This window comes from Panthera pardus, unplaced genomic scaffold (genome assembly GCF_024362965.1).
Source record: "Panthera pardus isolate Hobbes unplaced genomic scaffold, ASM2436296v1 HiC_scaffold_24, whole genome shotgun sequence".
Classification (NCBI taxonomy): domain Eukaryota; kingdom Metazoa; phylum Chordata; class Mammalia; order Carnivora; family Felidae; genus Panthera; species Panthera pardus.
The window spans coordinates 112038829-112063339 of NW_026526810.1; the positions used below are offsets into that span (position 1 = coordinate 112038829).

The 24511-nt window shown below is 41.3% G+C and overlaps 1 protein-coding gene and 1 non-coding gene across 2 annotated transcripts in view; one reads left to right on the plus strand and one right to left on the minus strand.

Annotated features, from left to right (window-relative positions):
• Positions 1 to 285: 285 nt before the first annotated feature.
• Positions 286 to 24511, minus strand: part of NEK9 (NIMA related kinase 9) — a 39439-nt gene continuing 15213 nt past the window's right edge. Inside the window, exons 9-22 of the mRNA XM_019427192.2 lie at positions 23469 to 23519; positions 22817 to 23009; positions 20846 to 20990; positions 20059 to 20259; positions 19827 to 19873; positions 18438 to 18593; positions 16977 to 17085; positions 16122 to 16283; positions 12182 to 12352; positions 11361 to 11420; positions 8014 to 8216; positions 6774 to 6935; positions 5364 to 5573; positions 286 to 3339 (exon numbers count right to left, since the gene is read on the minus strand). Of these exons, the coding sequence (XP_019282737.1) occupies positions 3217 to 3339; positions 5364 to 5573; positions 6774 to 6935; positions 8014 to 8216; positions 11361 to 11420; positions 12182 to 12352; positions 16122 to 16283; positions 16977 to 17085; positions 18438 to 18593; positions 19827 to 19873; positions 20059 to 20259; positions 20846 to 20990; positions 22817 to 23009; positions 23469 to 23519 (1993 nt within the window). The 3' untranslated portion in view covers positions 286 to 3216. The remainder of the gene's footprint in view (positions 3340 to 5363; positions 5574 to 6773; positions 6936 to 8013; positions 8217 to 11360; positions 11421 to 12181; positions 12353 to 16121; positions 16284 to 16976; positions 17086 to 18437; positions 18594 to 19826; positions 19874 to 20058; positions 20260 to 20845; positions 20991 to 22816; positions 23010 to 23468; positions 23520 to 24511) is intronic.
• On the plus strand, positions 9511 to 9641 carry LOC128773343 (small nucleolar RNA SNORA18). Its single transcript, XR_008417609.1, has one exon. It is a non-coding gene; the product is annotated as a small nucleolar RNA SNORA18 (small nucleolar RNA).

The following is a 24511-nucleotide window of genomic DNA, read 5'->3' on the forward strand; positions in this document are numbered from 1 at the left end:
GTATTTAATGCAGCCTAGTACCTTGTGGCCAACATTTGCTTTTGGTCATTAACTTATCGTTCTTCCCAACTACAAAGGAGGTAGCGCAGATGTGATAAAGTGTTTTTCTCTCTAATGTTCCTGATTCTGTGAGGTTTAGTGATCAGCATGTTTATTTCCATAGTTAATCATTGAAGTAATAAATGATTTTTGGCTTTGTGGCAGGAAGGAACATGTTTTGTAGTCCTGACTACAGCCCAGCCTGCCTTGACACTAATGAATAATACTACTTTGGAGGCCCAGGGATACTCATCTGAAAGAATTTATTTATAATACATCCTCGCTCCAGAGCTGTTCTTTCTCTTATGAATGGTTCCAAATATATGGCAAATCAAATGAAATTTGAGTTTAAGGCTGCTTTTGCTTTAAACTTTAATGACATGCTCAGCCAAGAGAAGTGATAACTTGGCTATGCCAGGGAGACCAAATACAGTTCACCCTCTTTGACGGAAAACAGATTTATAAACATAGACACACATTATCACTTGAAAAAGTCCACTGTGACTGAGGGGTAAGTATAAGAAATGATCCTTCCTCTTTCAGTGGCTCATTTTTTCCCTTCCTTCTGCATTTTAAGCACTTGAGAAGTTTGGGGAAAAAAGTTGTAGCAGCAGAAACGATTCTATTAGCAAGAAAAAGAAACTGGAAAAAAGCAAAAGATTATTTGTGCAAATGTCCCTTGTGTTGTTTCTATTACAAGGTCATTTATTTATTTATATAAAGACTCATGGAATCAAAGATTCATGAAGGCCTAGAATCTGGGTGTTTCATCCCCAGTGACTAAGGTCTGTGAGCAGGCATAGCACTGATTGAGAGTTTAAATGTTTATTTAAAACAGAAATGCCAAACCACTCCACCCTCAACCTTTCAAACATCTGGCTAACAATAAGCTAGTTCTTCAGCAACAATGTCAGAGCAGCGGAGTAACTCAGGTTATATTGTAACTCAAAAGCAATACTACTCGAAAACTGAAAACACCTAGCGCTGCAGAAAGAACGGCAGGACAAACTTGAAGAGAATTAGCTATAAAAAAAACCATTCAAAGGCATTTCTGCTGCCTAACCTTTCGCTTTTTATCTAATGCATGGCTGCCACCTTTGAACTGGTTTCTACTTGCATAGCTATTTGGTGGGAAAAATCATATGGCTGTCCCAGGCACAATTTGGGAAAGTGCAAATTGTCTCTAAGGCACAGAACTCAGATTCTCAGCCAGATTACCAGCAAACTAGACTTCCCAAGGGAACATGCTAGAGAAAATGACCAGTGTTCCCCTGCTAGAGAATGGCTCCCCTCTGGAACAAGAGCAGGGCTCTCCCCCTCCCTCTGATGCTTACTTTCATCCCTGTCTCAGCAATGTGCCCCTGTTCCTCCGTTCCACAGCAGAACCAATACTCAGGATTAACACCCAAACTGAGCCTGCCTCTCAGGCCTGCTGAGATGGTGAGTCTGAGGGATACAGGAACGTGAAAGGCCAGTCAGCCCTTAAAAAAATCAAAGGTGCATTTACATGATGAACCAAAACCCATTGTTAGGGTTTACAGCAAACCCCCAAGTCCCCAGAACTTGTAACTTTAATCTGGGGTTGGCCCCTTCTCTTATTTTAAGAAAAGGCTTTAGTGATTACGTTAGTACCATTGTACTAGGCTTCCCAGAATTGAGAAAACAATGGGAACATCAAACCAAAGAAGATCCCATTGAACAGAGTTGCCCATCCCCAGCCATGGGGTCTTCCCCAAGCATGAGCCTTTACGCCACCAGTTTTAGGGAAATAGCAAAATTTCCATTGCACAGGTCCTTCCAAAATATTATAGATATCAAACATTCATTTTTGGGGTTTGGGGAAAATGAAACACAAATTAATTTAGCTGTTTCTAGGGAGGCACGATGTGAGACTCATCAAGGCAGCCCCTATGACCCCAAACGCTAACAGAATATTGCATAAGGCTAGGTGGAAACCTAAAGCTCATATCCTTAAGTAAAACCATCAAAAGCTTTGAGGACACTTTCTCTCTTTGGGAAAGCTGGTTCGTTCCTGTCCATAAGGACATAATGACTACGGGATTAGAACGGAGCTCTCAGCCAAATTCCTTTCACTTGGCGGCTTCTGCCTGTTTTGTTAGGCTTCAGGGACTACCAGGTTTTGGTGCTGGCTTTGGGCCACTCAAGTAGGAAAGATGATACAGATTCATTGATATGGCTTCATAAAACACCAAAAGGGGAAAATACTGACTAGACATACAGAAAGGGAGTGGTTGGGGCTGCTGAAGTCAAGGTTAGAACCCTAAGAGCCACGAAGGCAGAGCACTCTAGACCTTCTTAAAGATACCAAGTAGAGGCAGCTACAGGAGGCCCTCTCTCCCTCATGGTTTTCTCTTAAGGCTGTTCTATTGCCCCACTGACTCAATTCTCGATGAAGCACCTCACTTTTTAGAGGCATCTTCTAAAGTTAGGAAATCCTACCTGCATCGGCCACAGACTGAAACTCCAGCTGTGTGATGAGGAGGGACCTAGCCTTCTTTCTTGACTCCTCACTGAAGAAATTCAATCGACCCTCAGAGGAAAAGCAATCTAAGCCCGCTTTTCCTCCTAAAGCATGTAGCTGCGCAAAGTAACTGAACTTTCTGAAAACAAGCCCTAGATTGACTCCACCAGACGTATTTTCCCAGACTCAGGGCTCCTGAGAGGGTTTTACCACTTCACCGCTCTCCAGACGACCCTGGATGGGCCCCACCTGGTTCCAGCCCACTCAAGTTTTACACTTTTCCCTCCTCCACCCAGAGGTGCAATGCCTGGTGTTGAATTCCCAAGGCAGCTTCCAAGTAATGGTGAAATGATAAATGGGATATAAGCTGCTACCAGCAAAATTAAGGTGAGCATTGTGTCTCCTCTTCAAAGGTGGGATCACCAGATGAGGTACAGAGCTGCTGTTGCTATGGCAGTCACTGAGGACAAAGCCAGGGCCGTGGGGCCCTTCCATTCTCCAAACAAAACCACTCCTAGATCCTATCTAAGAGGCAATGCCACTTTCCAAGTGTACACGGAAAGTGCTTTGGAGCCTCCGCCTTGCACTCCTTGTCTGCAAGTGAACAAAGCCAGGAAAGCGCTCTCTGCATTCAGTAAGTGTGCTGTGAAGTTCTTTGGATCCCAGTTTCCTGGAGGCCATACGGGCTCAGGAGACTAGAGGCTGGGTCGACAGGAGTCTGTTCCCAGGAGGCACCAGGAATCTGAATCTAAGTCAGGCTTTGGATCCATTTCCATCTCTTCCTTTGCTGTCTGAGTTCCTTTGGAATGCATCCCCTCCTGTCCAAACAAAACACAATTCCACATTAACAATACTGCCACCAGTCACCGCAGTCCAGGACTAGGTTTTCAATGTTGACTTGTAAGGATCTGTGGCCACAGTTTTGTGAGAAGCTCGTAATACTACCCTTAGATAATACCATAATAATGCTACCTTAAATAAAGCCAACACCTTTACACTTGCTGCAGGCAGGGTGACCAACTGTTTGCCCAGGACTGTAAGATTTTCTGGAATGCAGAACTCTAAGTTTTAAAACTGAGACAACCATGAGGTGCCTGGGTAGCTCAGTCGGTTAAATGTCCGACTTCAGCTCAGGTCATGATCTTGTGGTTTGTGGGTTCGAGCCCCATACCCGGCTTGCTGCTGTCAGCACGGACTGCTTTGGATCCTCTGTCTCCCTGTCTCTGCCCCTCCACCACGCATGCATGCACGTGTATGCTCTCTCTCTTTCAAAAATAAATAAACATTAACAATGAATAAAAGTGAGACAGCCCTAAGCCAAACAATCCTCCTGCCTGCCACGGCTGCCAATCACCCCATGCTTGCCTCGAGTATATTACTTCCCAAAGTCCTTTCATAGACATGATTTCATTTAATCTTCAAAACAACCATAACAAAGTACATGGTATTATTTGCCCCTTTTAGGTGAGAAACCAAGTTTCACAGAAACAAATTTGTCCAGACACACAAAACTGACAAATGGCAAAGCCAAGGGTTGAACCCTATTTCCCAGTCCTGGTTCACTCTAAATAGAACTAATGGCTAAAAGAGCTATGGCTCTTGAAAAACAATGCAAACAGCATTGAAATTATTTTTATCAAAAATGTTTAATATGAACCTAATTAAGTCTTAAGTCTAACTCCTAGTTTATAGAAATGACAGGGTGACAAAAGAACAAGTTAAATAACGTTCTAAGAAGAAAAGACAAATCCAGAATGTAGCTCATTTTGTTAAAGAGCCGACCCTGTTTCTTCAACAAATTGATGCCATGAAAATTTTAAAAAAAAGTTCATATATTGAAAAAAAAAAATCATATATTGAAAAAAAAAGGAAACCAATTTGACAATAAACTTCATATATTGAAAAAAAAAGAAAAGTGATGGTAGTAGAAAGAAGTATTCTAGATAAAAAAAAAATAAGAGATATAACAATGTGATAATGTAATGTAGGGCCCTTGACTGGATTCTGGACTCATAAAAAAAAAAAAGTTATAGAGGACATTTTTGTGGGAAAACTGGGAAAATTCGACTATCAATTGGGTACTGGATGAAAATTGAGAATATCAGTGTTGAGTGTGATAGTAGTTTGGTGGTTAGCTGGGAGAATGAATGTGTTTATTTTTGGATTTGTGTAAGAAAGTATTTAGAGGGGCTATGTTATGACTTCTATAATCTATTTGAAAATGATTTAGCAAAATAAAAAATATGTATACACACATATACCCACATATATTTTAAATACACACAGATATATACCCCCACATATTTTAAATGTACACACACACTTTTGAAACATGTTAACAATTGTTCAATCTAGATGGTGGATTATGAGTATTCGCTGAACTATATGTTTATAAAGTTTTTCATAGTAACAAGTAAAAGAGGGGTGCCTGGGTGGCTCTGTCAATTAAACACCTAACTCTTGATTTCAGCTCATGATCTCATGGTTCGTGGGACTGAGCCCCAAGTCGGGCTTTGTGCTGTCAGCACGGAGCCTTCTTGGGATTCTGTCCTCTCTCTCTCTGCCCCTCTCCCACTCACATGTGCACTCTCTCAAAATAAATAAATAAGCATTAAAAAAAAATAATAAAAGAAAAAATATACAATAACAAAAAACAAAGTGATGAAAATGATCTAACCGAGGTGCCTGAACAAGGCCCAGGGCTGCTGAAATTAATTACATAAGTTACATCATCAAAAGATAAGTCTCTGCAAAGGAAAAGGTCTATTTCAATTCTTGGGTGTTTTGTTTCTGTTACTCTTCAAAACAGTTAGAAATTGAATTATTCCTTTAATGCTCTCACCTGCTGCCCTCCTTCTAATTTCCTGTTCAGCTTCTGTAGTTGGGTAAAAATCTGGAGGTTTTCTTGCTGTAGCTTCTGTTGTTCAGCCAGACACTTTAACACCAGCCCGTGCAATCTCTCAACCTCTCCCTGCAGAGTGCTGCAGGCACAGGTAGGAGTTAATGGCGTTCCCTTCCCAGCACAGGTCTCTGCAGGACTCAGCCGAGGTGGCTAAGGAGAGAAGAAAGAGGTCACAGGTGCTTCTGCATGCTTATCCCAACTCCCCAATCCAACCTTCCTCGAAATACTATCGGACCTTACTTTAAAAGTAAAAAGATAAACCACACACACACACAAAGTAAATGCAAGAGAAACAGAAAGCTGCTGGGGTTACAGTAGCACCTGGCTCTAACATAACAGCAAGAGAACTCTCAGTGCCTCAGTCTCCATTATGCTAACGTAAAAAGAACAATCACCTGTTTTGGAGAACTTGGCAATTAAATTTAAAGTGCATGGCTATCATCCCATTTAAAATGCTGAAGTGGGGGATATGGTTTGGAACAAGTCTTTCTGATCACAGTGAGAACACTGTGACCCAACAGGTCAATATTCATGAAATGCAGTGGATCACACTTTAGAAGAGATTTAAAAGGTGTTCAGTAAATAGGACTGCCAAAATAATTCAAGAAAGTTAATTGATAGAGGAATTTAAATGTTCACCTTAAAGTTTCAAAGGTTTTATTACACCTTTTCTAGTCTGGATTTCTCTCCTTTCTTCCACTGTACTTCGTTTATAGGAAGGGTCAGCAAATGATAGCCAAATCCGGCCTATTGCCTGTTTTTGTAAATGAAGTCTTATTGAAACACAGTCATGCTCATTCATTATGTATTATCTACAGCTGCTTTTATGCTACAGAGTTGAGTAGTTGCAAAAGGGACTGCATGGTCCATAAGCCGAAAATAGTTACTACGTGGCCCTTTATAGAAAAAGCTTGGTGACCCCTGGTTTACATTTGAGGTACTTACCACAATTTGATTTCTACCAAGGTTAGGCACACGTGTGTGGCTCCCTCACGAGACTACAAGCATTATTTCTGACTCATATTTAGAGCCCCCAACCTACACTAGCAGTGTCAAGAAAAAGTGGATTTGAATTTTGGAACTTTAATTTTGGTACTTCTGAGGCAAAGAGAAAAGAAAGTCCTCTGATGTGGAGAGCTGTTAGTGCGTCAGGAATGTGAAAGGGTCAATGTTTTTCCAAGGCAACTCAGGTAAGCCTAGGACAGAAGCTTTAAGCACTGCCGAGCAGACAGTATAATGAGTTGATTCAGGGCAGTGGGAGACTGAGGAAGCTAGAGGAGACAGGCCAGGAGAAGTGGAGAGAGCTCTCTGGTTACCTAGTTGTGACTCAAAGGCAAAACGTTCAGTTACCCAGGCTCCTACTGGGGGCTTGTGTTCCGAAGGAGCTTCAGAGGCCACTTTGAGTCCTTGCAGCTCTTCATAGGGCAGGGTGTCTTTCTCAGACTCTGAAAAGGCTGTACTTAGGGGAGATGGGCTGTCAGGCATGGGGATGAATTCTGCATTTTCCAGCTCCTATGTATAAGACAAAGAATCTCATCAGTTCTGTTTGAGCCATCTATTTTCCTTCTCCCAAATTCCCATCTTGCTATAGCTTTCACTCTGCTGCGACATCAGCACCCCCTAGTGGGGCATGACAGTTGTGAGTACAACTCAGCTCACCGGGCCTGTCAATAGGACATCCCTTCCTCAGAGGAGTAACAGTGATTTGAATTCAAACTCAAATTCAAGAACATGGTTTGGAGTGTGTGGCACATCTCCTTGACACACTTATTTTACACAGTCTGTTCGAGCTGGGAAGCTTGAAGGTGATGGCAGTGAGGCCAATGCCCAGGCTGAAACGTTAGGTACAACAGTGCCTCTTGCCTCTTGCATTCATACTCCTAACTGGCTATCAAGTTTCGTCATCTTACACAGGAAACTAAATCTCTAGATTTTTTTTTTTATGTAAAAATATAAATTTCACAAACTACAATGTAGTTTGACAAAATACAGAAAATGACAAAATCCAGATGGGCAAAAAGACCAGCAATTCCATCACTCCTAAATAAGCACTGTTAAAATGAGCAATACTGTGTTCAGTCTTCATAGCAGATACTCTTCTATGCCTTACATATTTTCTAAGAGAACGGGATCCTGCTGCACAGGTATTCCATCTTTTTCTGCCCAGCCACATGTTGTAGCCCACTTTCCATCTAAATATACTCCAACATTTTTACTATCCGCACTTCAACATTCATAACCTCTCTATTGTACAACATTCCAACTGCCCCAATAGTCCACTTCTACAAACCACAGTACAAAATCTCTAAGCTTAATCTGCACACATGCATTACAAAGACTGCTTCAAGGAAGGTTTTATTAATTTAAATTCATTTAATACCGGTATGAGAACATTTTGTGTCTCTTCTTGTCAGGAAGAAAAAAGAATTAGAGGTTTGGTAGTTTCGTTCCAGGTGGAAGTCAGAAACCTCGATGCCTACTGCAAAACGCTTGAACAGGGCATGGGACACGGAGAGATTCTGACGGCTCCTTTCTAGTTCCTGTAAAGGGTCTGCTATTTTATCGAAGATACCTCTGCCAAAGGAATTACCTTTCGAAGCCAGCCAGGGCAGGAGCTGCTGGCCCCACTAATGATCCCCATGGCCTCCGTGGGACTGACTAAACCTTCCATTCCTCGGTCTGCTTCCATTGTTCCTCGGAAGCCTCCGCTTGGATCAGGAGTTTCAGATTCCCGCTGACTGTCCTCCTCTTCTCCCCCACCGCCGCCGCCTCCTGGGCTAGCACTCTGAACCACTGACAGATACACAGCACAGAAAGAGAGAGCCTTGCTAGGCAGCAAGAAAGATTTACGATCTCACAGCCCCCCTGACCCCTGGAGAGCTTCCTAGAGTCGCATGAAGTAGTAGCAACAGTGTCAAGATATTTGGGACTAAATTTGTAGTTTTTATACAAGATTGAATATCAGCATCTTTATAATGATAATTGACTTCTACATCCCAAACTTACTCATTTCTATGTCCATAGCAGATTATCAATGTTCTAAAGCACTACTGAACAGCCGCCCCGACCACAGCTCATTGAATCTACCGCCCGTGCTTTAATAGATACATCCAGACTCTAGCATTCTCCACCGAGGCTTGTCAAGGTTTCGTATAAATACAAAGCACTTTCACATTTGAGCCAAACAACTCTTAAAATGGCCAGATAAACTCACCACTAACTTCCTTTCTGGAGAAGTCTTCAACCATTAAATTCATTAAATTCTTTTGATAACGATTTGTAAGAATTTTTAAAATATGATGGCTGGTTCTTTCATATCATGTAGCACATTCCAAGTTATCTTAATGAAGACTAGCTGACGTGTAGTCAAAAAATGGAATGAAATTTTAATATGGGCCAAAAAGATGTATTTGCTAAAGCTAAAAAAGTAAGTGCATGGTATATTCCAAAGTTAAACATAAAGGACTGTTCACGATCACCAGCTATAGTGGCTTGCAGACTGTGTCACACTGTGATCCTACCGAAGCAGCAGACCTGGAGATGCCAACAAAAGCTCCGAAGCTTGTTTTAAATGGCTTTTAAAAATAATGTTACATTTGAAATATACAAAAGACTATTTTAACACACGTGTAAGTTTTGACGCCTAACAAAACAAAAACGTGAATCTACCACTTGAAGAACTAGAACTGTACTTTCCAATACGGTAGTCACTAGCCATATATGGCTATTTAAATTTAAATAAAAAGTTCAGTTCCTCAGTCACGGTAGCCACTTTTCAAGTGCTGGACAGCATACATATAGAACATTTCCACTGTTGCAGAACGATTTATGGGACAGTGCTGAACTAAAACATTACCTGTATCATATCTGTCTTGTGAATTCCTTCTCTTTCTCTGGCCTCCTACCTACATGTAACTACTGATTAATTCTGTATTTGTCATTTCTTTATATAGTTTTTAAAGTTTATTTTGAGAGAGAGCGAGCGCCCGTACGTGTGAACAAGGGAGGGGCAGAGACAGAGAGAGAGAATCCTAAATAGGCTCTGCATGGTCAGCACAGAGCCCAACGTGGCGCTCGATCCTACAACCTTGAAGTCATGACCTGAGCCAAAATCAAGAGTCGGACACTCCATTGGAAACACCTCATAGAGTGTATGTGTGGTTTCCTTTATTCACGGAGCTATGTGTTAGATCTGTGGGAAAGAACTACAAGACACTTATCTGCTAAAACACTGAAAGACCCTAACGGTCAAATTTTTAAAATCTTATGTATTGGAATATCCCAAGAATCTGTACAGTTCTAGGCTGTGCTAGTTTAGGGGTGAATGGGATTTGAACTCATTCACGTTTAGAGGGTGTTTGAAATTGAGAACCAGTAGACCCATCTATTCTGACCCTAAACATGACCCAAAGTAAAAAAACTGGATCCCAAAGATTACAGGTGGGGAATTCTTGAAGCATATCCATATTCAAGTGGAGATTAAAGAAGCCCAACAGAAAGAACTCTGTACTAACGGTGACAACTGTGGACTGAACAAAAGCTCTTTTTAAAAGGGCTATTTTGAAGATTGTGATACTGACCCAGAGGGAACCACAGTGACTGGGAGAGGAAGGAATCACATGTTAAAATTCTTAAATAAAAATTTATTGACTTAAAAAAAGAGTCTAGATACTGAACCGACTGAGCCATCCAGGCACTTCTATCATTTCTTCTTAAAAAAAAAAAAAACAAAAAAACAAAAAAAACAATCACATACTTATATATCCTTAAGCAATATATAAATCTGGCTTGTTTTTCAACTTGATAAAAAGGCACATAGTCTGCTGCAGCTTCCTTTTTACATTTCACATTATAGACCTATTTGTAGATGTTCATTTCTACTTTCGTACAGTATTCCACTGGATGGTTAGAACCCATCCAACCAACAAGTATTTATTGAGCATTCACCATTTGCCGGGCACTCTTCTAGGTAATGTGGATAAAACTAATGAATAAAAAAACCCCCAAATCCCTGCCCTTATGGAGTTTACATTTTCCAGCTAATCGATATGTGCTTTTAATCTTATTTTTTCCATTAAATACTGTTCCAGCAAAACAATGCTGTAAGAGAACAGCTGTGATTAGCAAAAAGATATTTTATCATTTGGGACAGATATTAATATGCACAAATAAATGCTGAGCAATAGATTACTAAAAGAAACTAATAAAAGGTATGGTGTGTGTGTGTGTGTGTGTGTGTGTGTGTGTGTGTGTGTGTGTGTAAACTAGAGTTCAACAAGTCTAGATTGGACTTTCAACTTTCTTTTTCTTGGATTAATTTGCTTTTATTCTGGGTCTTTATCTGTGTTGATTCTACAAACTATCAGAATCCAAGTTTCGAGACATCAAAGAGTATAGGTACTTTAGAGCAAGTGGAAAACCAAAAAGGAACACAGATTTAATTTCCTGGCATAGTCCTAAATAACACAGAACCATGCAAAAAGCAGCCAGAGGAAAGCTATCAGAGAGCTTTGGGCTGATTCTCCTAACTGCTTTGAAAGTTTAGCCAACTTTTAATTCTGAGGGCCTGTTTGGAAGAACTATTTCTATAGACGGGAATAACCCTGGGAATACGGTGGAAGCAAAGAGTAGATAGAACCATAGCCCCTAGCATGGTAAGGAAAGAAACAATACATAAGCCACATTACAATGTTGGGCAAGCCACTTCATTACTTCCATATGCTTGGTTGGCAAAGATGTACTCTCCCTCTGACCACAATGTAATAAAAGTCATAACTTATTGTGAAATACACCCAAAATATGATCCTCCCTCTTGATCACCGTATTCCTCATTTCCCAAAGATATTTCCTATTTCCTTTTTTTGGAGACTGCATGGAATCTAACCCAAAGACCCACAGCTCAGAAAAACCACTGGTACCTGAGACACTGCTACTTACCAGTTCCAATGGATAAGCCACTGCTATTGGAACGGATGGTTTTAGAATTCAATACTTTCTCTGAGGAAAAATATTAAGTAGGTAAGCATCAGAAACAGCTATAGGCAGGAAAAGTGAGAAGACTAGACTAGGGAATTAATATACGAGATAACAGCTATCTCTCACTCCAGATAACTTTATAAATACTTACTGTTCTAGATATTAAAGCACCACTAGCTACCCTAACTACATCCACTATGTAAAGTAGCAATTCTTCTTAACTGCTCTTTGGAATTACCTGAGAAGCTTTAAATAGTAGCAACCTAGGTCCCACCCCAGAGATTCTGATTCAATTGGTCAGGACAATGGGATTTCCAAAAGCTCCTTGGGGGATTCTAATGTGCAGCCAAGGTTGTGAACCACTGATCTAATAGAATGGACTTGGAAACCCTCATACAGGCTTTTATAATCTAGTTCCTAATAGAGTAATCCTTATGCAGAAAACAACTGATTTAGTTTCTTTTTAAAGGTGTACTGAATGTTTCTCTCAAAAGCATGAACACAGGCAACAAATTAGTGGACAACTAGAGATAACGATTCTATGGCAGAGGAAGAGCCCAAAGTTATCATGTTAAAAAAGTCAGAAGGTTGCCAATGACAAATGTCAGGAAATAACAGTGTTCTGTCCCCGTCACAAGGCATGGCGTCACTGTTATAAGACTTAAAGGAACAGCCTCTTTTCTTAGAAACACTTCTGTTTCTAAGAATGTGACCATCAGTACCTTCAGTGTGGGTCTACCCTCTGTCAAATCCATCCCAACCCACACATATGAGACACTTACCAACAATGAGAATGGTGTGCCAGCCACGGCAAGATAGGTCTGGGACGTGATGCAGAGATCCAAAAATAGGCCGAGGCCATGAGGTGCAGATATCAGAGCCATGTGGTCTCTCTGTGGGGGTCATTGCCAGGCGACCATTACCACCATTGCCCCAGGCAAAAATGTGATTATCTAGGGAAAAAAATTAAACAGCAGATAGTTTAACAGAAAAGTGACTTCCCTACTCTTTGGGTTCCCCATCTTTATGTCCGAGAGTTAGAAAGATTTCCCACTATGAACAAAACAAGGGAAAGCTGTTTATTCCCCTAAACAATTCCTGATGCCAACCTGGAAAAAATGACGCGTCTATGTATTGCCTGCCATCCATCTATCCACCCATCCATCCATCCACCCATCCATCCACTCATTCAACAACCTTTTTTGGTCATTCAACTGTTTATTGGGCATTGATTTCACGACATGCACTGCTGGAGGTGTGGGAATACAGCAGTGAATAAAACAAACTCAACTACTCTTGTGGAACTGACATTCTAGTCAGAGGAGACTGATCAGTCAATAAGTATCAAATACTTCTGGTAGTCATAAGTGTTATGAAAGAAGATACATGGTAAAGAAAAGTGGAAATAAAGACTAATAATGGGGTAGCATTATTTCAGATAGGGTAGTCAGAGAAGTACTTGTCCATACTTCAGCAGAGACCTGATTGAAGTGAGAGAGGGCTATGTGGATATGTAGGGGAAGAGCTTCCCTGGCAGAGAAAACAGCAAGTGCAAAGGTCCTATGTGAATAACAGGAGCATCATGAACAAAGAGTAAGAAGGCCCCTGCAGCTAGAGCAAAATAAGCGGGGGGGACAGTGGTCAGTAAAGAGGTCAGGAGGTAGCTGGAGTCCTAGTCATATAGGGCCATGCAGGCCACTATAATGGCTTTGGTTTTTACTGATTGAGATAGGAATCCATTAGAAGTTCTGAGTGTACTAGGGTGAGCAGGGAGACCAGTTGTAGTAGTGAAGATGGTGGGAAGTGGTTGGATATATTGTGAAGATAATCGATAGGATTTGCTGATGAATGGGATGTGGGGAATAGGATGAAGCTGCCATTTCGTGAGACAGGAAAGCTATAGGAGGAACAGATCTGGGCAGGAAATCAAAAGTTTGATTTTGACTATAATACGTTTGTCTGAGATGCATGTAACTTCTTATCCAAATCAGAGCATTTTTTAATGAAAAGGGGGTACTATTAATGATGAAACCTGGACAATAGGGATGAATGAGGACTGACCTGGGAAAACTGGGCTCTAAAGCCACCATATCTTTAGACATCTAAGTCCAGGGGCTGATGAATAACCGAGCCTGGAGTTCAAGGGTGGTGACGATATAAAACTGTCAGTGGATACAGGGAACTTAAGGTAATAAGCTCGCTTAGGGAGTGAAGGGAGACAGAGGAGAGATAGAAGGATTGAGCAGTTCCGGGCATTCTAGGACTTAGAGGGGTCAGATACTGCCATCAATGGCACCTGATCTATCAGCCTGTACGAGTCTGTTTATATGTGTCTCCCCTACCCTACTTAGACTGTGAGCTCCTTAAGGATAGGGGCTTTCTGAGACTCACTTTTATACTGCCAAAGCCTAAAGAGGACCTGGAACATAGTAGGCACTCAATTTATGTTGGCTGTGTGAATGAGGCAATAGAGAACAGTCCGGAAAAGTAGAGGTAATACGCCCAACCATGGAATCCAATTCTACACTCCTCATTCTGAAGTTTACCTTGTGAAGTACACAGATCTACTGAAGAGACATTACCTCCCTGAGGCCCTGTCAGGAAGTGCTGGTAGACTTGCAACACTAAATTTAATCCTCAGCGACATCCTCACTCTTTCTAGGTAACATTTCCATTTATCTAGCCTGACCTGACCTAAACAGTTTGCTCCCTAATATCCCTCATTTGGGGACAAGCAGGGAACGTTAACGTGCCACTCTGAAAGCTGCTTCACTTAAATATGGCAACACATCACTTATCTGACACCGTCCTTGGATCCCTCATGTGTACACAACAGGCACAGACCAAAAGAAAACAAAGGCATCTTAGATCACGAGCAACAAAAAAAGCTGAAATGAGTCAAAAGACAAGATGATAAAACGTGATTTGTTGTTCCCCCAGTCACAAGAAAGAGTGGCTACAATTAGTCCAGAAGGCGATACAGGAAAAAGAGAGAAGAAAGAAAGAATGCGGAAGAGGGAGGGGATAAGGACTAGCAGAACTGGCAGTAAAGAAGAGAAGTGGGTGAGTTGCCCGGGTGGCTCAGTTGGTTAAGCGTCCAACTCTTGATTTCAGTTCAGGTCACAGTTCGTGAGTTTGAGCCCTGCATTGGGCTCTGCAATGAGCGTGGATCCTGCTTAAGATTCTCCCTCTCTCGGGGCACCTGGATGGCTCAGTTGGTTGAGCGTCCAACTTCGGCTCAGGTCATGATCTCACAGTTTGTGGGTTCGAGCCCCGCATCAGGCTCTGTGCTGACAGCTCAGAGCCTGGAGCCTGCTTCGGATTCTGTGTCTCCCTCTCTCTCTGCCCCTCCCTCACTCATGCTCTATCTCCCTCTGTCTCAAAAATAAACAAACATTAAAAAAAAATTAAAAAAGATTCTCTCTCTCTCTCTCCCCCTCCCTCCCTTCCTCCCCCACCTCTCCCCAGCTCACACATGCACTTGCTCTCTCTCTCAAATTAAAAAAAAAAAAAAAAAAAAAAAAAGATTGGGGTGCTTGGGTGGCTCAGCTGGTTAAGCATCCAACTCTTGACTTCGGCTCAGGTCATAATCTCACAGTTTGTGAGTCTGAGCCCCGCATCAGGCTCTGTGCTGACAGTGTGGAGACTGCTTGGGATTCTCTCTCTCTCCATCTCTCTCTCCCCTCTCTCTCAAAATCAAAAAGTAAACTTAAAAAAAAAGAGAGAGAAAAGTAGTAAAAGAGGCAAGAAAATGCCACAGAGCGAGCAATGTGAAGAAAGAAGAAAGTTCAATTAGACCAATTCCAATTCCAATGGAAGCTGAGAGACACATAGTATTCAGCCCTTCAATCCTTAGCAGTCCCTGAGGACATCACTGCAGTGTGGCTGACAGCAGCCAAGGAGCAAGATTAGATTATGTCATTTTCCTCTCCAGCCACTTCACCCAACATTTATTGAAACCAACGTGGTCCTGGGCCAGGTATACATAGAAGTATTTAGATGTGCCTGGGTGACGCAGTTAAGAGTCTGACTTCGGCTCAGATCACGATCTCACGGTTTGTGGGTTTGAGCCCCACATCAGGCTCCGTGCTGACAGCTCAGAGCCTGGAGCCTGCTTCGGATTCTATGTCTCCCTCTTTCTCTCCCCCACCCCTGCTCATGCTCTCTCTCTGGCTCTCAAAAACAAATAAAAAATGTTAAATTTAAAAAAATTTACACAGAAGTATTTAATAATTTTTGGGGTGCCTGGGTGGCTGGCTTAGTTAAATGTCCAACTCTTGATTTGGTTCAGGTCATGATCTCAATTTGTGGGTTCGAGCCTTGCATTGGGCCCCACAATGTAGTGCAGAGCCTCCTTGGGATTCTCTCCTCTCTGCCTCTCCCCTGTTCGCATGCCCTCACTCTCAAAATAAATAAATAAACTTAAAAAAAAAAAAGATTTAGTAATTCTTAAAACAGTTAACCAAAAAAGTAAAAAAAGCAGGGACTTAGAATATTAACTTGGTCATTATTTACATAACTATTTTTTTTAAACAACCACTATGTTGAACAGACAAAAAATTAATGAAGCTCTATGAGCGTAACAATTAGATACCAACTGAATGTAAATAAAAAGTGAACGTATGATCCAGCTATATAACCAGTCTACCTCTTTCCCAGCCAAACATTAAAATATAGCCATCCATCCGGAAAGCTTGAAATGACGTGTCCAGACTCACTCACCATCGGTGGCAGCAATGGTAAACTCATCACCGCAGGAGACCCTGACCACTTGCTTCCCACCTAGGGGTCCTCCCAGCAGGTTGATTCCTAGACGCTTCTTGTAATTCCCAACGCCCAGCTGTCCACACTTATTGCAGCCAAAGGTCAGCAGCCGGCCTCGTTCTAAAAGAGAAAAACAACCAGGCACACGTGGGGCATGGAGTACAAGGGAAAACACAGCCAGAGCAGAGTTCCACGGACTAGCTTCTGGTTGTTGAGAGTATACGAATATAAAGCTTGCCACACAACCTTGCATCTATGGCAGCTAGGGTATCTAAAACTAATTAGACTCTGAAAGTTACTCAATATTGTATTTTCTAATATTGTATTTTAAATGTGGAAAAGGGGTACTACCTTAGTAAACGGACAGATGGTACTAATTTAAAGGCAGTCATTTTCTGGAATTATTGGCATGGCATTGTCATTAAGAGATGTACTGACTGCGCATTTATAATGATTATTAAAAAAAGTTTACTTGAATTCCTAATTTGTTAATGAGATAATACTGGATGCCAGGGGGAAAACGGGAGAATGGATATGTTGTTAAGAAGGGCTACTACTAGGGCTGCCTGGCTGGCTCAGTCAGTAGGGCGTTCGACTCTTGATCTCAGGGTTGTGGGTTTGAGCCCTGTGTTGGGTGTGGAGATGACTTAAAAATGAAATCTTTTTTTTTTTTTTTTTTTTTGGTGCCGAAACCTGGGACCATTAAAAATGAAATTAAAAAAAAAAAAAAAAAAAGGAAGAAGCTCTAACACATGACAGAATAAAAGAGCATGAGCTACTGAGGCCTGTGTAAAAAGCTGTAAACCAACTCACCATCAATAGCAGCCGTGTGAGTCTTGCCTGGGGCAATTGTACGGATCTTATAAAAGGACAGCTGTTTGGCCAAGGTAAAGGAGGTTGTGTAGGGAACTTCGTGGTAAGCCTGAAATAAGATAAAACACAAAGCAAATACTCGTTAGGTAAAAAACGAAGGGGTAGCCGGCTGAGAATGTTGTCATGGTGACCAAAAGGCCTTTCAAGCAAATTTGTTACTAAGTAGAAGATGCCAGGTAGCTTTTCATCTCCAACAGAATACAAAACGGAATAAGCTCAATATGTCATCAGAGAATTATAATCAGTATATGAGGCAGGGCTTCCTGACAACAAAAATTTTAGATTCCTAATCTAAGAGTATGTAAAACATTAACTCTCCGTCCCAGAAAGTATCTACATGAGGATACAACCAGGGACACTTATGTTGGGTATAAACACTGTATATCTAACAAAGGCAGGGCAAAGAATTAAAATCTTGGAAGACTCTCCAGCCCAGAATGCAACCAGTTTACTGTGATCTAATTTCATCTACAAGGCAGTGTTCTCAATGTGTTAAAACCCACGTTCCCTTTAGACTAGTATTAAAAAATTCCTCTCATGTAAGTTTAAAATTTCACAACAAACCCAATGTTATAATAAAACTGAAATCAAGTAATGGTAATTTTGAATATGCCTTTTCAAACTATGCAGACACCCTTCCCAGATTTGCCCCAAATTTGTACTCTCCCATTTGAGAATCAATACTGCAGAGATTACTTAAAAATTCTTATCTCTTTCACTGAGTCAGGAAACTTTTTTCTCTTGATTCTTTAGAACATGACAAAACCTCATCATATTAACACAAAGAGGCGACTTAATGTGAATTTCACAACATCCTTGAAGGAAGTGAACGGTAATTATACTTACTAAGCCTGTACAGGATCAGTGATTTGGGAACAATAAATCTAAAAAACTCTCCAGGGAGATCATGCATGAAAATGTGTTTCTTTTCATGTCAATTATCTCGTACCTATTTCAGTGATAGGTAGAACCTGAGTTCCGTCACTTGATTCTTTGTAATCAATTTATTTGTTGAGGCATAATAAACTATAAAATATTGTACCGCTTGAAAAATTTTTCTGTATGTATATAAATGTAAAACCACCACCCAGATCAAAATAGAGACCATTTCCATGATCCTAGGATCCCTTCCATTTATACCCATACCCCCCACCCAGAAGTTACCACTATTTGTCTTCTGGTATCTATAAGTTAATTTTGCTTGTTCTTAAGCTCCATATAATTGGAATCATATAGTACGGACTCTTTCATGGCTGGCTTCTTTTGTTGAACATAATAATGTCTGTGAAATCTTTTTTCTTACGTACAATTTCATGGTCACTAACCAAAAGCATTCCCAAAGAAATTCCAGCCTAAGAGAAGTTCTGACAGTGTGGTGAGGACACCAAAGAGGGTACTTACTTCATGGTTTATGATTCCAGACATGCACTGATTCAGACCCAGCTTATTGAATTCATTGAGTCCACAGGCCAGCACTTTACCTGACTGGGTCAGCAGAAAAGTCCCATCACAGCCACACTGAACTGCGACAATAATCAAGGCCTTGGGAACATCCACCTGCAAGGAAAAAAAAATCAGAAAAAAAAAAAAAAAAAAAAAAAAAAAATCCCCCAAATGTAACTTGTATTAGGAAAAAACCCTCAAATTTTTGATGTCCTGCATCTGGCAGAACTGACCACAGTAAAGACTGCTCTATCATCTTCAGATTTTCCCAGCAGCTTATTGTTTTCAACAAGGAGCTCAAGTTTTATAATTAAGTAAAAGGCAGCAGTTCCAGGTTGGCTCAGCAGTCCTGCTGAAGTTTGTTTTAGCAATAGGTCTTATTTAGAAAGACTTCTCAGAAAATGTTGGGAAAGGAGAAGCTTCGATCCATTGCTGACTTTTGTTCTCTGAGATGGAAGGCCCCATGACAGTTATAGAAGAAACTCAGTAGCCTTGTAGGGTCCTAGTCTGGTCACATTATAAACGAGGTGACAGAGTACTGAGGAGGCAGCCAGGACTTCCAACTGCTCACATCCCTCTAGAGCTAAATAAACAGAGCTGGAGAATGGTAGGGGGATAGAATGGATGTCTGTGAAACCTGAAAACTCAAACTTCAGTGCTTCTACTATGGCTTTTTGAAGAGAAACAACCATGAAATCCATTGAGAATGGTCCCACAAGTGATAGAAGTTAATTTTTAAGATGTTAATGAGCATTGTTAACAGTGAATGGTACAGTCGATTCCTGTCAACCTTCCAGTGGGCAGGCAAGCCTGTGACCCAGGGTGGGTGTGAGAGAGAGGACCATGTTCTTCCTGCAGCTGCTTTTAGCTCCTGGGCCAGCTCCTGCAGGGCTAGCTCCTACAGTGCAGACAGTAATTAGATATTATGTTTCGTACAACGTGACCCCTCAATACAAACACGTATTTCATCTGGTGTCCAAATGTGGAAATGGGGAGGGGGGGAATGGCTGTGTTGGGTTAAGAAACAATATACTGCTTTCCAGTATCTTCCCAAGGAATTTTCTGGGTTCACTGTACTTGCTGATTTTAGCTGCCATTCCTGAGTAAGATGTGACTCCACAGTGTCCAAAGTGGCTATATCCTCTTTCTCAGCTTTTTATGATTTAGTCAGATGACAAGATCACATAGTGCTAACTCAGGAATTCTGGGTTGTCAGTCCCCCAGATAGAAAATATTTCAGAAATAAACACCTTGACATGAGGATTCGGAGAAAGAGGAGTCTGTATTATTACTGGAGTCTGTGTGTCCTCTACACAGGCTCTAGGAAGAAGCTGCTTCTGAGTTTACCTTTTGTGGTGTATAATAATCCTCTTCTGAATCCAAACCCAGTCGTCCTGAGACATACATAAGAAAGAAAACAATGAAAATGAGGGTCTTCTTCCCAATGAAAATATTCTACAGTATTCTCTTCCACTGAATCAACACTTCTCAAGTATAGGCTACATGTGTTTAGATGCATACAAGCTTGAAGTCAAGTTGGCTCCTGGGAATAAGTGGACAGAGACAAATCTATACCTACCATATTCACCACAGCCCCAAGAATAGACTTCTTTGTTTCGTGTCAAAACCACCACATGATTATCTCCACAGGAGACCTGCTCCACTGGATTGTTCAGGAAGAAGTTCAGCTGCATGGGTTCTAGTACTTCGGGCCCAGCAACCTTGTCCACCCCCATGCAGCCATAATAATCAGATCCAAAGGCATAGAGCTGACCCTCATCTGCAAAAGGAAGAAAGGCATAACACATCAAAGGAATGACTCTGTCCAGCCGGAAAGCTGGGCAGGGCTGGCATGAGAACTATCCCAGCCACTGATCTTATATGAAATGACTGCATCAGAGAAATCCGAAGGATAGACTGTGCAAGTCTAGAGTTATTTTTATTTAGGGGGTCACGTGTACTGTTATAATAATTTTTAAAAATTGGTAGTATTATGTTGAAATTTTATTAGGGCCATCTCTATTTTCTAGAGAAAAGGAAAAGTAAGCAATGGCAAGACAAAAACTAAACTTTAGCTCTTGATTCCTGATTTAGTGTTATTTACACCTGACCAGGTGGTAACGTCATTTTTCCCAACTGGGACGTACAACATATTTCTCCTGATCCCATGAGATTTGTTATCTGTGTGCCTCTATGTGCTATTTGCCATAGAAAATTGGGCATGTTATTATTAACGTGTGTATCCGCTCACTGCCTTTGGTTCATGAATATGGTCTTTTGCTGTAAAATCCCAGCTGAAACTGCACAGCATTAAGTACAATACTTCACTTTAAATGCACTTTGGATGCTTTCTGTTGATGGCTTACCTGTCACACAGACAGTGAAATCATCACCACAGGACACCTGACGGATAGCTCTGCCTTGCAACTTTTCCACATGCTTTGGCTGTCGGTAGGAGGCTTTGTCTCCGTGGCCCAGCTGACCATGGAGTTTAGTACCCCCTTGCATGTTCTGTGAAATAAAGAGGTCTTGTAAAGTTTTAGCTTTTCATGCGAAAAGCTAATCTTCAATAAAACTTCCTATCGAGAAGACCAGGAGCGGGGCACCTGGGTGGCTCAGTTGGTTAAGGGTCCGACTCTTGATTTCAGCTCAGGTCATGATTTCATGGTTTGTGGGATTGAGCCCCACATCAGGTTCTATGCTGACAGCATGGAGCCTGCTTGGGATTCTCTCTCCCTCTCTCTCTGCCCCTCCTCTGCACGTGTGCTCTCTCTCTCTCTCTCAAAATAAACAAACATTAAAAAAAATAATAAAGAAAAGAAAACCATAGGAAAAAATCAGCTGGAAATTTAGAAACGAAAAAAAAAATGGGTAAGGGGATTAAACCTTTTAATGATAGGTAGTATAAAACCCCTGCCAACAGGTAAAGATTTAAAAGTATCCAGATTGCTATCCATCAAGACTTAAAAGAACACATTCCCAATTCTTTCTCCTTCAAGTCTAAGGTGAACTTTATATTTAATTATGAGTGCTGGTAAAAAAAAAAAAAAAAAAAAAATCCGTACATAGTTTAATTAATTTGATTGTTTTTTACAGGAGTATACTCTCTTGGAAATCCTTACTAGGAGTTTTACAAATTTTGGTCACAGTTTCCCTGAAGTATGGAACAATTATAAAGAATCTGGCTATATCAAAGAGGCTGCTATATAGCACTAAGAATAGTCCCAAATGACTTTTCAACAGTTTTATAGGGGCTGTGGCAGCCCCCTAGGGGCTAGTTCCTTAAGGGACAGGGCTTTAGGAAGTAACAGCTAACATGCATGCATGCATTCATTCATTCATTGATTCTTTTAATCAATCAATCAATCAATAATTGTCTACTCTGTCATGCACTGGGGACAAAGCCTGGCCTTGTGGAGAAGTTATCTGAGACTGCTGGAAAAAATGAGCTCTCAAGAAGAAAAGGAAGAGTGAGAAGAATTGACGACCAGAGACAAAGTTAGGTAAAGGAAAAGCACTCTGAAACACATGAGAAGGCACACTATGGCCAAAAAGACAGGAGAAAAGCCAAGAGAAGATGTTCTCATGGAAGTCAAGGGAAGACACAGCTTCAAGGAGGGAGAGATCAACTATGTCAAATGCTGCTGGGAGGTCAAGCAAAGTAAGGACTACAAAGTATATGTTTTATTTTCACAATTTATAGGTCATTTTGTTAAGAGTAGTTTCAATCAAGTGGCAGGGACGGAAGCTGCATTGCAGGCGAATGAGGACTGAGTGGCAGATAAAGGAACAGATAGCAAATACACGCAATTTGTCCCAGAAGGTGAGAGAGAAAGTGAAATCTAGAGGGGAGCAAAGAAAAATTCTGAAGATATACCTAGCCATCTTCGATCACTGACACAGGTCTTAGAATTTTCCTGATGTGGGAACACTGCTTCATTTGTTTATAAAACTGTTTCACAGATACTAGTTGCTCTGAAATTCATGGTAACAGAACAGAGTAATTAAGGGACTTCCTGAAATCACCCAGCTGTAAATAAGAGTCCAGTCTCCTGAGTCTAAACCTAGGGCTCTTTTAATTCTTTCTTTCCTTCTTTCTTCCTCTCATTCATTCATTCATTCAAAAAACACTTACAAGTGACCTAATATGTCCCAGGCATTGGGGACACATCAGTGAACTAGACAGACAAAATCCCTGCTCTCGTTAGAGCCTACATTCCACCACTCCACACTGTCATTCCAGTGCACATGTTCAACTAACAAAATACTTAGACATCCTCAGCCCAGTAAATAATTAGGCTTACATCACTGTTCTAAAGTACTTAGCTTTCACTTACCACCCAGGTGTACAGTTCCTTCTCCACTGTGACCACAGCAAAGTGGGTATTCCCTGCACACACCTGCCGGGCACTACAGCCACTCTTGATGACATCCAGTTTCTGGGGAGTGGATTTTCCACCACCCCAAACATAGACTTCACTGGTTCGTGACGTTACCACAGCAATGGGTGCTTCAGTCACAGTGCTTGACCTGTCAACAACCCCCAGAACAAAGGCACATTTAACATAAAAACTGTATCAAAGGAAAATGCTTCCAGTCCGTTCCCAGAGAAGAACCGCCAATTATGGTATGAGAAAGTATGTTCTTTCTCGACAACTTATTTCAACCCTCTATCATAGCAGGCTCTGCAATTTCTGCCTCAGGCCTTCATCACAGCTCAGCCAGATCAGATTCCAGTCTGGTCCATAACACCTACACTTCTCAACTTTTCAACATTCATCATGGTAATGATGACCGCTACAGCACGAGGGTGAAATCACAGCTTTCTTTTTCTCAGAAATAACTATCTGACATTTACACAGACGTTGGCTTCTGAAAGGATGCCAAAGGCTACTTACTGGGATCAAGCAAAGCATAGACCAAAAGAAAGAAAGACCCCCTGATGGTAATTTAAGATATATCACTTTTCACGAGTCTCTTAGGCATTACCTTGGTCTTTTTGTAGGTGCATTAAGCAGTATGACTTTTTCCTCCATCTCTCTACCAAAAAAAAAAGCAAAGATACGTGAGTGAAAGAATTGGTTCCTACACTGCACCAATGTCTCTGAAATACACTTCACAGGTTTAGTCCTCTAATAAACCATATGTCTCCAGCAACACGACAATTCTTTGGGGAAAGTACCTTGATATGATTGGAACAGTTATACAGGCCTGGCTTTGGACCATTCATTAAATAGGAAGGGGCCAGCAGTTTGGGGACATTTGTTTTCTATCACCAAAAAACATTCCAAACTGGAACAGAGAACCTCGAGAACCTCTGATGCACATTTTAAATACCTGACATCTCCATCTAGTCTGCCCACTGACTTCCCAAACTCACCATCTCTAAACCTCAGTTCATTTTCCTTCTCCCACACAGCTTTTCTTTCTGACTCTCCTATTTCTGTAACTGGCACTCCCCATTCTCTCAGCAGACTACACTTACAACGTTGGTCATCCTGGACTCAGGTGTCTCCCTTTCTTCAGTATTTGAGTCCTACAGATTCTACCTATGCAATGCCCTTTATAGTCACTTCTGCTCTCCAGGCTTGCCACATTAGCTCTGGGCAGCTTTGCTTCCTGGAATGTAGTAGCACCTCCTAACAGGTAAGACTTAACACAGTACCAACTGACTTTATTCAGTCCTATACTGATTCAACACCGAGACTAGTTTGCTAAGTAAGTCTTCCTTAGGTATGCCCCTCATCACATGAACCACCCTCTCATAAACATCCATTACTTCTACACTACTGCTTGAATTAAGCACACATCCCTTTGTCTAGCATTCAAGATTCTTGACCTACCTTTTCAGCCTTTCTTCCTGCTACTTCCTCCCCATATTCTGGTCCAGGGTTCTCATTTTGCCTAAAACACTTATAGATGAATTCCTGGGGTGGTGTTTAGGCATCAGTATTTTTGGAAAGCTCTGGAGAGGCTGCTATTGAGAGTCCCAGGTCTAGAACCACTAACCTACTCAGGTAGAACTTAGTATT